Raw genomic sequence first — 15,715 nt, 5'->3', positions numbered from 1 at the left:
AACGAGCTTCGTTCATTGGCCGTCTCGTTTGTGGGCGTGTCATCGGAATCCTGACTCCACCCATCCTCCAGGTCTCTGAAGATCAGCTGTCGGAGGGTTTCCACTGAGGAAACGAGAGGAAAAAATCAGCTTTTATATATATATATTTTTCCGTTTGAGTCACTTGAGTAACAAGATATTCAAGAGCAGAATTGTGTTGTACGCTCGGTTTTATGATTTACATGTGTAAAACAAATTAGTACTTCGTTCTGGACAGAAGTTCTATTTCACAAAGAAAATTTTGACATTTTAAGTTATTTTATGTATTATTTATATACTATTATAGTATGTATTATTATGTGCGTAAGCTCTTAAAGGGACAGCAGCCTAATAAACCTGCTGCCGTCTGTCATTAATGCTAATCAAAGAACAAAAGACGAACATAAATCACTCACTGCTCTCGACTGAATAACTTTTGTAGCTTTAATAAGGATTAATCTATATTTCATTTATAATTGATCCAGAAGTGAAGTGTTCGATAACTTTATTAAATTTCTGTGTGTTTCCTACGGGTTAGATCTGAAACTCTTAAAGCACTGTTTACAAGGTTACGTGGGTCTACAACAATAACTTATTGTGCATTTTGACAGGGCAAGTGAAAACCACGACTGTTTTCCGAAACCATATTGTCGCAAATTGGTCGTTCAACCTTGTTAGTTAATGAAGTCACGCAGGTGTTAGAGTAATAACTACTTGAATTGAATCTGTTTGAGATCGAATTGACGCTAGATGTTTTGCTATATTACAGTCATGACATCTGAGGACTATTTCTCATTTTTCTCAGTTATTTTGCTTTATTTCCAGATTCAGTCATAGACTCGTTCTTACACACTAGAGCTCATTCACACACGCACACTCTTCAAAAACTTAAATCTCTTGACAAACTAAAAGGCGTAAATGACATTTGTATGTATTCTAAATAAAAGACACAGGTTGCACTGAATGTCAGCTTGCTTATTCTGCTCAAGATCAGGATTTATTGAGTCCACATGTCAGGCAAACTAGAGACTCTTCTTCTAACCACAGGTCGAGATCTGTCGTTCAAACACACAACTCTGCAATGCTGTTTGCGAATGTTCGTTAGAACGATGGTTTCGGGAAACACCGACTCGTTGAACACACCCCTGACTGGGCCAACAGAAACAGATTGAGCCCTGATATAATGAAGCGCAGGTAAATGTGACGATATAATCGGTTCATGTGAAGACTGCAGACACTAGGGTTCGCTCTCACCATCCTGAAGAGCAGCTTCTGCAACGCCAGCTTTAGATTGGAGGAAACCGTCCCCGTCCTGGCGAACGCTGGCTCCTGATTGGTCGGTGGGAGTGGTGGGCGTCAGAGCACATTCATCATCACTGTTAGAGTCCCGTTCCAGAGACACGGACGACTCCGACAGAGACACGTCTACAGGAGAGCCGGAAACAACATACTAATGTGACTACAGAACTGGAAACCCCAGGCCGTAGATCTGAGAGCTATTACATTTTGATCACAAAAAATAATTATTTTACATCCTCAGAATAATGTTCACTGATGAAATGCTCACAAATAAGAACTTTTATTAAGAAAATTATATTTTCCAAAATCTGTTGATGAATAATAACACTCCTTATCGGAGTAAACATTGTGTGAAGTGAAGAAGTTGTGTAAAATTGACTGTTATTAAATTGTAACTCTCTGGCTTTTGATTAGATTAGGTAGAGGTTTATTTAATTGTTTTATTGTATTCTGTTTGATGTGTTTATATTTTTACACTGCATGTTTTCTTTAATGCTTTTTAAATGCTGAATGGTTTATTGTACAGCACAAATGTGCTAAAGAAATTAATGTCGACTTGACTATTATATACACCACCTTTCAGAAGATTGGGGTCATTAAGATGTGTTAATGCTTTACACAGAAGTCTCTTCTGCTCAGCAAAGCTGCACTGATGTGATCAAAACCACGGTAAAAATAGTGAAATATTATTCCAATGTAAAATAGCAGTTTTCTATGTGAATATATAGTAAAGCGTAATTTATTAAAATGATTGTGTTCATTAACAGATTGTTTAATCTCCAGATATGGTTATGTGAGGCGTCTCTCACCGAGCTGATTGGCTGATGAACACACACCTGAGGACCTGAAACAGAGCACACACACACACAGTGTGATCAGAGAGAGAGAGACGGTGGTGTTCAGTGTGTGTGTGTGTGTGTGCTGGTCTGAGCTCACGTACCGCACTGGTGACTCTGGTTTCGCTGGTCCTGATCCAGTGGCGGAGGCGATTGTCTTATCCAGCTGGTCTTTCCAACTGAGACACGAGAGCAAACACACATCCATCCAAAGACAATTACAACACTAATAACTCCAGCTCTCAGACTCACTCTCAATCAAAGCAGATTTCCATTTCAACATCAGTATTTCAGAAGTGTATGAGCACATTTTCAACTATATGAACCGTTTCGTACTTCTTGTGTTGAGATTTTTTTTTTTTACTTAATTCTCCTTGTATTTGCTCAATGAATTCATAAAAGTACCAAGGCTGTTATTGTTAACTAAAACTGTCAACAATATAAACATTTTTGTTAACTGAAATGAAGCTGAAATAAAATAAAATATTAATTTTAATTTTAAGTAATTAATTAAGAAATTATGCCTTGGCAATACACTTGAAATGAGTTTAAGTTGAAGCACTAAAATTATTAACTGGAAATACGGAAATAAAAATAACCTATATAGCAATATAATAAATATAAAAAACTAGTAAATTGACAAAAGCACAAAGATATTACTAAAATTTAACTAAAATGAACAAAAACAAAAAATGAAAGAAAAAGTAAAATGATATAAAACTATAATAACACTGAAAAGAACTAGGAAAGCATTGTATAAAATGGTTTAATGTGCAGTATAGACTGCTTATATAAATGTTTCACCCATGATAATGACAGCAGGAATAAATAAAGCTCTCTGATAGGCTGCAAACCTGTCAATCAAACACAAGCAGCCAATGAGGACTCACGTGTTCTTCTCTGACGAGGTCCCGGCCACCAGCTCATAGATCTGTCTCTCAGACGTGCTGATCACATACAGCGCTTTATTGTCTGCGAGAGAAAAGCCCTGGGATGAAACGTGTCTCTATCTCCTCCGGCAAGCCTCTCCTCAGTGTTTTATTTAGAGAAGACTCTGGGATGCACTTGCAAGTATAAATGCATGAGGTGTGACCTCTGACCTGTGGCGACGGAGCGCACGAGGGAAGTCTCGAGGCGTATGACGGGACAGAAGGGTGTTTTGAGGTCAGTAGCTCCGCCCCCGACTCCGCCCAGCGAGCGTGACGGACAGCGCAGGATGAGGCGGTCGTCGGGACCCTTCTGGAGCAGAACCAGCAGATCTGAGAGCAGCAGCGCCTGGATCTCTGCACACACACACGCACACACACTCAAGTTTTAAAGACTTTAAAGACTTAAAAAAACCCCAAAAAACTCAAAGCTTAAAGACATGGACTGAACTTGTTTAGTTTTTTTCCCTCCATTCAATATGACTATATGATAATAATACTCATAATAATAATTCAAAATAATATGTTTATTATCATGTCAATTATAAAGATAAAATTATATTGTAAAAATGAACGATATTGTAACGTAAAATAAAAACAGAAAATATGGAAAAATATATTTAAATACATTTTTACATATTTTTTCTTTACAGATCATTTGCTTTAAAATTGATTTAAAAGAACAGTTTCAAAGAAAAATTATATTAAAATTAGTGGTGGGCCGTTATCGGCGTTAACGCGAGACTCTTATCGCGCGATAAAAAAAATATCGCCGTTAATCTATTCTCCAAGTTGGGTTGGGAGCTGGCTCAAGCTACACAAGCTATGATGACGCAATCTACCCGCGGCCGCGAGGAACACCCGGCTGCAACGCATCATATTCGTCGTCATCTTAAACACGGCTGAAAGTGAAAGCTGGTGTAAAAGATCCGTGCAACATCCATTATTTGGACTTGGTTTGTATTTAAGCCGTCCGACGTAGACTGTGTGGTGTAACAGTTCGGTAAGTAAACACACGACTAATCCGTTCTACCACCTCAAATTCAAAACGAAACATATCACTGAATACCAGCGCGCGCGTATTATTCCCAATATATCTTAGTGAGTGGAGTAGCACATAATCTCTTTTTATTAAAAGCGCCCGATTTTAAGAATCGTTGTTGTGTTTCTTTTTAACTGAAAAGACATCAGTTAGACAATATTCTCATTTTAAATTTGGGGTTTCATAAGCTCCAAGCCATAATAAACATTAGACCTAAAAGTCTCTGCAGCTAGTGTACTTAAATTTTATTTATCTGCAAAATTATGTTGTATACTTACAGTTTTGCACAATATATGTTCTCAAAACTACATACACCCTTTCAAAAAAAAAAAAAAAAAAAAAAACATTTAGCAGTTGTTTAGCAGGGTCTGTGTAACCTGTTCTGAAATGGTTTTATTATAATATATATCGTTATCGCAAGAGGCTGCAATGTATATCACAATTTGGATTTTAGGCCATATCGCCCATCCCTAATTGATAGCCTATAGTAGTTGATAATAACATAGGCCTACCTAATGTTGCCTACGGACGGGTAACAGTACAGTAGTAACCTTTTACAGTCTATGAGTAGAACAGCTTTCTCAAGCAGTTTGTGATGCATTTTGGAAACAGGAGATGAGCCCCTGGTCTAATGCGCCACCTGGCTTGAGAAACCCGTTCTCAAAGACTTACTTTTATAGTCATTATTTGGGTAGCACACATATTCTGAATGCCTTCGGCAGAATTCAAATGAGCCATTTTAATCTAGATTAATCTAGATTAATTTCAAAATTAATCTAGATTAATCTAGATTAAAAAAATTAATCTATGCCCACCTCTAATTAAAATAAAATAATAATCAATATAATAAATACAATAATCGCTATTTTTTTAAAACAAGTTTTTCCCCATTGAAAATGATTATAAAGCAATAATAATAATAATAATAATAATAATAATAATAATAATAATAATAATAATAATTTAAAGATCATTTTTTTTATTTAAATTTATATATATATATATATATATATATATATATATATATATATATAATATTGTAAAAAATACAAACAGAAAATATAGAAAAATGTTTGGAAATATATTTTTATGTAACATTTTACAGATCATTTACTTTAAAATGTATTTGTGTAGTTTAAAAAATATACTATAATATTTTATATTAAAATGAAATAATATAATAATCAATATATAAATATAGAGATAAATATAATAATCAATAAAAAAATAATAATCTCCATTGAATATGATTATAAAGTAATAATTATGTTAAATCATATTTTTTATTATTTCAATTATAAAAATTAAAATCAACAAATACATATATTTATCTTGCAATAATATTATTGTAGTGTAAAAGCGAAAAATTCACATCCCTGAATAATATATTTTTAATATAAACTGCACGTTTAAAGTCAACTTTGAAAAGAAATGATCTTCCGGATTAGCGCAGGACTAAATGCACATCAGGACGGTTTACCACAGTAACACTGCATATTAGCTCTGGTCTTCCTCTGATTCTCATGATGATGTAGTGTTGATCTGCACAGGTTTACCGATGGCTTTGTCTTTGCTGAACCTCCAGGTGAGCGGCCCCTCGTGGATCATCCTCTTGGTGGTCAGATCCAGATTCTGTGAGGAGGAGAGAGAAACCACAGCGTGACCAACGGTGTTCCCGCCGTTAATGAGGCGTACGGGACGGGTGAAGGACAGAAAGGGGCGGGACCTTGAACTGCGCTGCGACGGGATTGGCCTGTCTCTCGAGAGGCGTGAGGTCGAGCCTGCGCTGGTATTGGCTGAGCCGGTGTCGGTGCTCCGTTTCCCTGACGACCTCGTTCACGGCCTGAAGAATCCCTCGACAACACACCTGAGCTCTCTGAAGCTGCTGCAGATCAGGAGAGGACACTGCACACACACACACACACACACCTTGGTTCAGCCTGAATCTAAGACAGCGTTGCATGTACAGATCACATGATAACTCTGTGTGTGTGTGTGTGTGTGTGTGTGTGTGTGTGTGTGTGTGTGTGTGTGTGTGTGTGTGTGTGTGTGTGTGTGTGTGTGTGTGTGTGTGTGTGTGTGTGTGTGTGTGTGTGTGTGTTCCACTCACTCTCGGTGTGTTTGATGATGTTATCCAGCAGCAGGGGATATTTAGTCAAGCGTTGCATCTCCGACACCAGCAGATCCTTCAGCTGTAACCGACGACAGTGAGGACTGGCCTCACACTCCTGACACACACATCACATGATACACTCAACATCACCTTCACCATCCTCATCCTCATCTTCATCTTCATCATGTGTTACCTGTATGAGGTGTGTGAAGCGCGGGTCTTTGCGCTGCTTGTTCTTGATGAGCTCGAGCGCTTGACTCTGCTGACTGCACAGGTGAGACACCTGCTCCTCAAACTGCTCTCCAGCCTCTCCCTCGAACTACACACACACACACACACACACACTGCATGACTCGTATGCCTCACGAACAGCAGCACTGTATTTGAGGAGGGACACACTCACTCTGGCCAGCATGATGTCCCCGATGCCCTGAACGATGGGAGATTCCCTGCGCTTCCTCATGGACTCACATAAACTCGCTGGGAGAGAAAACATCATTAGTACGTCATAGAATCAAAATTGACAATTTGTTTGTTTTTTTTTCAGAAAAATTGCAATATTAAAATGATTTATCAGTGCATATTTATAATTAGATTTAAACATATACATATATATATACATATACGTGTTTTTGTCTTATGAATCACTATGGTACACCTATAATCAGTGTTTACATTCGGACTATTTTATGCCGGTCAGGTTAACCGCTGCAGAGTAGCCCAGTGTCTGCGCGACTCGTCATACACATGAGAGAAGTAGCTCCGGCTGCAACGTTCTTCTGCAAGACGCATGCAGTTTATTAACCGCTAGAGTGCCAAAAGTCATGGACTGCTGCTTTAAAAGTCAAGGCAACTGATTTTTCTACATAAATGCAACACTGGGGCCATTTATTGCTTTTTGATTCTAGTTTTTGAAACTGTTTTTGTGAATGTTCATTAAATAGTGATATAATTGTGTGCTCCACATTTCATTTCATTAATTTCCTGTTTTTATTTGTTGTTTTTTTATAAATAGAAATAATATATTGGACAGAACTGAGTTAAGTGTATTGGTCCGGCCCAAGTTTCTCATGTGGCCTCTTGGGGAAATGAATTGCCCACCCCTGGTGTAGCTGGTAGAAACGCGCGAGCACTGACCGTGTAGCTCGTAGACCTGCCGCAGGTTGAGGAAGATACAGGACAGCTCGTCTGGACTCAGGACGCTCTGCATCTTCTGATAAAACACCTGATCCAGAACCCTCAGCGTGCGCAGGTGAGACGCCTCCGTCGTGAACAGCTCTACGGGACACAGATGAGAAATCACAGCAGGTCAGGGCTTTGAGCACACATTTTTCTGAATGGTTTCATGCACAGGTGTGTTAAAGGTAATCGTGTAATTTTTAGCGGCATCTAGTGGTGAGGTTGAAAACACAGTTGTGTACATGATGTTGCATTTCTGTCAACAGATCCTCCTAAATATTACACAGTGCCCCTTTAACAGTGTCCTATGTGAACATGTTCTGCATTTTTTTATGTTTTCTTAAAATCCCTTATTTGGTTGTTTGCTTAAATTTCATTGAGACATAAAACATGGATAACATCTAGAAAAATACTTACAAAAGGAAAATGACAATATACTGCGGTAACTATAGTTACCAGTGGCCTTACATGCAGCCCGTCCTAGACTAAGATAATACAGCTAAACTATACACATAATCCAAAGGTTTTATGCTTATGTGTAGAGTATGCATGCTGATATCATGTGATATGTGATATGTAGTGTAATTTACCTGTTTGTGTTTTAAAATTTAGGGTATTTTCCCGTACAAAAAAATACAAAAATAAAAATACAAAACAAAGAGTAATTTAGTGAAATATTATTATGGTTTAAAATAGCTGTTTTGACTATATAGTAAAGTGTAATTTATTCCTGTGATCAAAGCTGAATTTACAGCATCATTACTCCAGTCTTCAGAGTCACATGATCCTTCAGAAATCATTCTAATATGATGATTTGATGCTCAAGAAACATTTATGATTATTATCAATGTTGTAAACGTGTACATTTGTTGATGAATAGAAAGTTCAATAGAACAGCATTTATTTGAAATGGAATATTTAAATATTGTAACATTATACATGTGGTTACTGTCACTTTTGATCAATTTAATGCATCCTTGCTGAATAAAAATATTAATTTCTTTCCAAAAAAAAATAAATAAAAAAATTCTTACTGACCCCAAACTTTTGAACGGTAATGTATAATGTAACTTTCTATTTCAGACAAATGCTGCTTTTGAACTTTCTATTCATCAAAGAATCAAAATGTATAATAATAATAATAATAATAATCAGAAATGTCTCTTGAGCAGAAAATCAGCATATTAGAATGATTTCTGAAGGATCATGTTTCCAATCTAGTGTTTTTCTTAATGCAATGCAAAATCAAAGTGTTGTTCTCAAGAGAAACATAGCTAGTGTAAAGCATTAATTAAACACCAATAACAGATCTGGTTAAGACTGGTTACACAAACAGACAATACTGTAAGTCGGTGCCTTATAAAATACACCAATCTTGTAAGGGTGTGACAGTGTAATCACAGCCAGTACTGAGTTGTCATGACGTGTGTGTCTCAAAACAGCTTCAGATTTGGGTTACAGTTTCCTATAAATGTTCAACTAAAAACAAGCATCTTCCAGTTTCCCCATGAACACACTGCAGTCTGAGGCTTCGGGCCGTCGGGGATCAGACATGACTGTGATTGGCATGGTTTTCATACACGTCTCATCTTTAAACAGACGGTTAACGCTGATGAGACAGGCATGTCTGGGACTGTCAGAAAGCTCATTTCTCAAGCCTGAGGAGGAACACTGATCATTACAGAGTCACACACACACACACACCTGACAGACGGCTTGTTATCACAGGCCATCCGAGTGAAAAGTAACCCTGGGTAATCGTGCATTTCACACAGTTTATGCTTCACCCTGGGCTGCTTATTAATTGTAGGAAGTCGGATATTGAGGTTTCAGACATCTGTGACCACACTGTTGATATACTTATTGACATATTCACAGGCATAAAAACACGTATTAAAGGTGTTGAGCAACCTATTTATTAAACTGTTTGTCAGTCTGTTTGGTGATTCAGTCATTTTACTCGGATGCCGACAACATAATGGGTGAGTTGTTTGTTATTAAAAATAAATGTCACATTCTGACCGCCTGTCAAACGCACACATTAAATAGTGCTGAACACAAGCGTGATTAAATAAATAAATAAAATAATAAATAAATATAAATGTTCAAGGCTCAGTACAAGTTCAGCTCTGTCACAGTAATTGTGGTACAATGTCCATATCAAAGAAAATTATTTTGATGAAATTTGATTTAAAAAAAATTAAAATAATGCAGTTTCATTAATGCAAATAAACAATGCCAAATGAACATCAAGAGTTTAAAAGAAGAAATCTGTCTATGAGCATGATAATTCATGCAAGCGATGTGCTAAAAATGGTAGCAACATGCTCATTCATGCTAGCGCTGCTCTAGTCTTTCCTAAATCATTTTATGATTTCTTTCCTGGAAAACAAGTGTATAATCTGAGCTGCAACCTTGTAGAAATCTGTCTTTTTGATGCAGGAATTTGTTTGATGTTCAGATTTTTTATAACCAAAATTATTTTTCTTGTATACTTGCATGTATCACACCATGATATTTAAATTAAAATATAGGATATTAACTTAAAACAAGCAAATCTGAATGATTTGGACAAAACTACAGAGCAAGCTTGTAGTAAGCAGAAGGATATCGTCTAATATAGTTATATATCGTTATAGTTAACTATATAGTTATTTTTCTTGTTGATTTAATTTCAAAGCAGTGAGCACTGTAATGCTTAGAACAATTTATCATTATAACTGGCCAAAAATCAAGTTAAAATGACTGTCATTTTAACTCGGCAATTAATGGTAATTACCATCATGCCACAGATGCTGTACAGCTTGAATTGTATCGAACATGGAAAATTCCTTCTAAATTGGATGCTTTTAGATTCTTTCCTAAGCGTGACATTTCAGCACCACAAACGTAACTGCAAAATGACTGTTTTCAAACAGGTTTCCACCAGAGCATGACATCAGTGCGCGTGGCGTAAAAGCTGGATGTGTGTGTGTGTGTGTGCAGGCGTGTACCGTAGATGACGGCTTGTCTGTCGATCTCTCGCGAGGAGAGTGAGGTCAGCACATGCGAGTCCACCGTCTCCTGCCAGTTCTGCGAGTCGATCACGTCCTCCTCGAGAGCCGGAGCGTCCGGGAGCAGAGCCACGGGAGAGTCCACGAGCCTGCGGACACAGCGAGGAGAGTCAGAGAGAGACACAGAGCAAGCGGAGCATGTGCGGCTGAGGGACGTCACCTGCGCTGAGAGCGAGGCGTGTACGGCGGCGTCGGGTTCTCCAGCGACCTGGAACAACCATAATCAGACAAATGAAGTTAGAAACAAACAAAACTTAGTTACAAAAGTTATTCAGTCGAGAACGAGTGATTTTCTCTTTGTCTTGTGTTGTTTGATTAGTGTTATTATAGAGAGCAGGAATATGAGGCTGCTGTCACTTTAAGAGCTGCACGGATCCAATATACTGATACACGTGTGCACAGAAAACAGCCTTGAATGAGTCGTTTAAAGTCATAGAAATACTCACAAAGGAATCAATAAGAGGAATTACATTTTTAATTTCATTACAAGTATCTGATTAATGACCTCAAGTATTCGATTCCAGAATTGAAATCAATTTTCGATTGATGTAACGGTCTCAGTCCAGGCCCCTCCCTCTCCTCTCACACACACACACACACACACACACACACACACACACTCTGTTTCGTACCTCGCGGAGCTGCTGGAGGCTGAAGAGGAGGCGCTGTGATGTAACGGTCTCAGTCCAGGCCCCTCCTTCTCCTCTCACACACACACACACACACACACACACACACACACACACACACACACACACACTCTGTTTCGTACCTCGCGGAGCTGCTGGAGGCTGAAGAGGAGGCGCTGTGATGTAACGGTCTCAGTCCCGGCCCCTCCCTCTCCTCGCAGTCCTCCATGTCAACGTCGCTACGGGAACGAGGGACAGACTCCGCCCCCGGCCCGCCTCCTCGCCGACGCCCCTCCCCCTGAGCCTTCAGAGACTCGCTGCGAGCCAAACGCACCGAGATGGTCGGACTGAGAACCAGAGAACAAACAAACATCAAATCATTAAACCTGACAGGAAAACGTCTTGATTAAACTCCATTAAACATGCACTTGTACTAATTCTTTTATTATTACTATGTATATTATAAACTCATATTATTTGTACTTAATATAAATGTCATTTAAATATTGATGTTGTTAAAAAAAGTCCATGAAAACATTACGCAACAACTTCCCAACATAATTCAAATTATATAACAATGTAATGTAACAATTAGGGATGTCAAGTGATTACATTTGATCTAAATAATTACTTGATGTGCTGATTAATTAACCAAATTAATCACAAATTAAAGTTGGCTGAGAAATGACCCCCAAACGATCATATAAAGTCATTAGTGTTAAATGAGAAAAGCATCAAATAGACATTACAAGAGGTATATTTAGAAATAAATATTTGATTTGATTCAACATAGAATTTATTACACAAACTCATTAATATATTATGAATTGGTATTTAGTTATATTCACAGACCAAAACAATTTGGTCATCAGAATTCTTCAAAACATCTTATTTTGTGTCCCGCAAAAGAAAGAAACTCAGATAGGCTTGTGAGTAAATGTAAATAAACACAATTTTCATTGAAATAATTGTTTTACTGAAGTGATCCTCTAAATAAGAAACTCATTCACTCATTTGATTCGTTCAAACGGCTGATTCATTCAGGAATGAGGTGAACGGCTCTCTTTATGAACGAGTCATTGAATCACTGGTTCACCCTTCTGTGTGAATGTGTGTATAGTGTGTATAGTGTGTATAAAGCACACACCTGTCCATGCTGTCCTCTCCGAAGCTGCTGGAAGACAATCTCTGTCCCTCAACGTCTCCGTCCTCAACGGAGTCTGCGTTACTCTCGAACTGCTGGATGATGTTCCTCACGCTGCCGGGACGAACTGCGGACGAAAACAAGGACGATTCGTCAATATCCCGGCTCACACAGGAGCATTTTACAGAACAAACGTGTTTATCTGATACACAACATGCTAAAAGTGATTTCAGCGGGTTTGTAACTCAAACGAGTAAATGAAAATGTGAAGGAGGAGGGCGTCTACCTTCAGTGGGGGACAACGGGACATGGAACGCTGGAGGAATAAACATCGACAAACAAAAAATGAGAAAAATGAACTGAAAATAATATAAAGAACAGTGTCAAAGAAAATAAACAATGAATGAATGAATGACAGGCTCAAACAAAAGGTGAAACAACTGTGTGTGTGTGTGTGTGTGTGTGAGTGTGAGTGTGTGTTTTTGTTTGTGTGTGTGTGTGTGTGTTTGTGTGAGTATGTGTGTGAGAGAGAGAGAGAGAGAGAGAGAGAGAGAGTGTGTGTGTGTGTGTGTGTGTGTGTGTGAGAGAGAGAGTATGGGTGTGAGAGAGAGTATGGGTGTGAGAGAGTGTGTGTTTGTGTGAGTATGTGTGTGAGAGAGAGTGTGAGTGTGTGTGTGTGTGTGTGTGTGTGTGTGTATGGGTGTGAGAGAGTGTGTGTGTGTTTGTGTGAGTATATGTGTGTGAGAGAGAGTGTGAGTGTGTGTATGGGTGTGAGAGTGTGTGTGTGTGTGTGTGTGTTTGTGTGAGTATGTGTGTGCGTGTCAGTGTGTGTGTGTGTGTGTGTGTGTGTGTGTGTGTGTGTGTGTGTGTGTGTGTGTTTGTGTGAGTATGTGTGTGCGCGTCAGTGTGTGTGTGTGTGTGTGTGTGTGTGTGTGTGTGTGTGTGTGTGTGTGTGTGTGTGTGTGTCTATTTACTGGACTGAGATGTGCTCCTGGGTTTCCCGATGTACTTCAGTATGGGATTTCGTTTCTTGTCTTCTCCATCCTTCTCTCTCTTTGCGCTGCTCAGCTGTTCATGAGCATATGAAGTGTTATTACAGTGAGACTACAGTCACTGTTCGTTATTTAAAGGGATAGTTCACCCAAAAATGAAAAGACTGTCATCATTTACTCGCCCTCAAGTTATTCCAATCCTGTGTGAGTTCCTTTCCTCTGATGAACACAAAAGAAGATATTTGGAAGAATGCCTGTAACCAAACAGTTGCTGGACCCCATTGACTTCCATAGTAGATGAATGAATACTATAGTACTTTACAATGGGGTCCAGCAACTGTTTGGTTACAGACATTCTTCCAAATATCTTCTTTTGTGTTCATCAGAGGAAAGAAACTCACACAGGATTGGAGTAACTTGAGGACGAGTAAATGATGACAGTCTTTTCATTTTTGGAATATAAACTTTAATATAATATATTACATTAATATAAACATTATCATTCAGCCTATTTATTAATCACATTGATCAGTAACACTTGAAAACATTCACCTTTTTAGCTTTGGGAAAGAACGGGAGCCACTTTTCCTTCTCGGACATCAAGCCGGGAAACACCTTTGAGTCTCTGAGTTTAATGCCCGAGTGTCTGAGATACAGATGAACCGCAGACGCTAGCGGAGAACTGACACACACACACACACACACACACACACATACATACATACGAGCATAACTGTAAACACTACGAAATATAATATTTTATATCTTGACACATGAATCACTGCAAGCCATATAAGCGAGCTCCATACCTTCTGTCCTCCTCATGTTTTGATCTGCAAGGAAAGACGACACATTATAGCATAACGATACTCACACACACACACACACACACACACCTGAACTGTGATACAAAGCTCGGTTCATAAAAGTGAAGTGAGGTTTGCGAGGGTCCTGTGACACGGCCATGAGGGACGCCTCACGCTGTGTGTACAGCTGTCATGTGACCTGCTCTGCGTCTGTCTGGTCATGTGACCCTCAGCTAGGTCATGTGACCCTCAGCTCTGCGTCTGCCTGGGTCATGTGACCCTCAGCTCTGCCTGTACGTGAGCAGGTCTACAGCGAGGCGTGTCGTGTTTGCGGGACCTTTGTAACTCCTGCTGGTTGTAATGATATTCCCGCATCACCTGACCTGACTGTGCTGGAGAATGCTGAATGTGTGTGTGGGCTTCTAGATACGTTTTGCTGCTGCTTTAAAGTACATTTCTCCTACAGACTCCAGTGCCGATAACCAGCGATACAAACTCATCAGGTGTAAAAAGGTGACAAAAAATGTGTCCCTTTCCTCTTCGTCCCGCAGGAGGATAATGTGCCCTGTGTTTGAAGAGGACTCTTATTGTGCTTCATGCCTTAGTTTCCTGTGTCTGTTTGTAGTTCTTTTATATATAAATATATACCCAGTTTTAGCTCCAGGATAAAGGGAAACACTACACTTCAGCTGTCTCACGCCACATTCACAAAACTGCTGTTTAGTAATCGAATGGGTTCCATAAGAACAAGCATAATAATTATTATTACATTACAAACATTAAATCAGCAAAGAAATGTATTACCATAGTAATAATACTATCGTACTGTTATGCTATAAGACAAAATTGGTATTTAATAAGAATCTACTATTATTATTATTATTATTACTCAGTTTTTATATTACAGCATTACAATAGTATTATTACTATAGTGTACAATAAAAAAAAATATTTAAGAGTATTTAATTTAAAAAAATACTATTGCTAAGTTATTATTGTTATTATCAAGTTTAATTTTAAATAAAAAAAATAAAAATTAAATTAATATATATAAAATATTCTGTGTCTATAATAATCTTCAGTGGTGAATGATGTGAAGCCGGAGTCAGGGTTGAGTTGAGGCAGAGAAACTCACAGGATCTCCCAGAGCGCCAGCACCTGTCTGTCCACCACCTGTCTCTCTCTCGCTGGGTCTCCGTCTAACTGCTGCAGGTCGCTCTCTCCAAACAGAGACCCCAGACCCATCATCTGCTTATTCCTGCAGCAACACAACACAACACATCAACACAACACACACCTGTGGGACTGGTGTCACACAACTACAACCAACAACACTGTGAAAGAGAACTGATTTAGGGATAGGCAGGAGTGATCGAGTACTCGCTCGTGACAGCAACGATCGATCATGAAACCAATGACCACCCTGACTTTAAAAAAAAAAAAAAAAATTTCTCTTCATTTTTGGGGTGTGTTTCCCAAAAGCATCGTTAGCAAACTATGGTCGCAAGTTCCGTCGTTATCAGCAGTTCAACGAACATTCGCAAACAGCATCGCAGAGTTGTGTGTTTGGAACGAGAGATCTCGACCTGTGGTTAGAAGAAGAGTCTCTAGTTTGCCTGACATGTGGACTCAATAAATCCTTATCTTGAGCAGAATAAGCAATCTGACATTGTGTAAT

The 15,715-nt window shown here is 38.7% G+C and overlaps 1 protein-coding gene across 2 annotated transcripts in view; it reads right to left on the bottom strand.

Annotated features, from left to right (window-relative positions):
• arhgef11 (Rho guanine nucleotide exchange factor (GEF) 11) overlaps positions 1-15,715 on the bottom strand; it is a 38,627-nt gene that overhangs the window by 7,450 nt on the left and 15,462 nt on the right. For both annotated transcript variants that reach the window (XM_079867868.1, XM_079867867.1), the window contains 21 exons: positions 15,173-15,295; positions 14,041-14,064; positions 13,784-13,913; positions 13,214-13,307; positions 12,526-12,555; positions 12,243-12,366; positions 11,239-11,442; positions 10,627-10,674; positions 10,407-10,555; positions 7,372-7,512; positions 6,638-6,714; positions 6,428-6,553; positions 6,232-6,349; positions 5,848-6,026; positions 5,678-5,753; positions 3,254-3,436; positions 3,044-3,125; positions 2,258-2,332; positions 2,127-2,161; positions 1,273-1,443; positions 1-103 (listed from right to left, as the gene is read on the bottom strand). The exon at positions 1-103 is cut by the window's left edge and continues 128 nt beyond it. In XM_079867868.1, the coding sequence (XP_079723994.1) occupies positions 1-103; positions 1,273-1,443; positions 2,127-2,161; positions 2,258-2,332; positions 3,044-3,125; positions 3,254-3,436; positions 5,678-5,753; positions 5,848-6,026; positions 6,232-6,349; positions 6,428-6,553; positions 6,638-6,714; positions 7,372-7,512; positions 10,407-10,555; positions 10,627-10,674; positions 11,239-11,442; positions 12,243-12,366; positions 12,526-12,555; positions 13,214-13,307; positions 13,784-13,913; positions 14,041-14,064; positions 15,173-15,295 (2,292 nt within the window). The remainder of the gene's footprint in view (positions 104-1,272; positions 1,444-2,126; positions 2,162-2,257; positions 2,333-3,043; positions 3,126-3,253; positions 3,437-5,677; positions 5,754-5,847; positions 6,027-6,231; positions 6,350-6,427; positions 6,554-6,637; positions 6,715-7,371; positions 7,513-10,406; positions 10,556-10,626; positions 10,675-11,238; positions 11,443-12,242; positions 12,367-12,525; positions 12,556-13,213; positions 13,308-13,783; positions 13,914-14,040; positions 14,065-15,172; positions 15,296-15,715) is intronic.

Source organism: Squalius cephalus, assembly GCF_949319135.1.
Source record: "Squalius cephalus genome assembly, chromosome: 3".
NCBI classification, from domain to species: Eukaryota; Metazoa; Chordata; class Actinopteri; order Cypriniformes; family Leuciscidae; genus Squalius; species Squalius cephalus.
The sequence above is the reverse complement of the archived record's forward strand: the minus strand, read 5'-3'. Positions and strand labels throughout refer to the sequence as shown.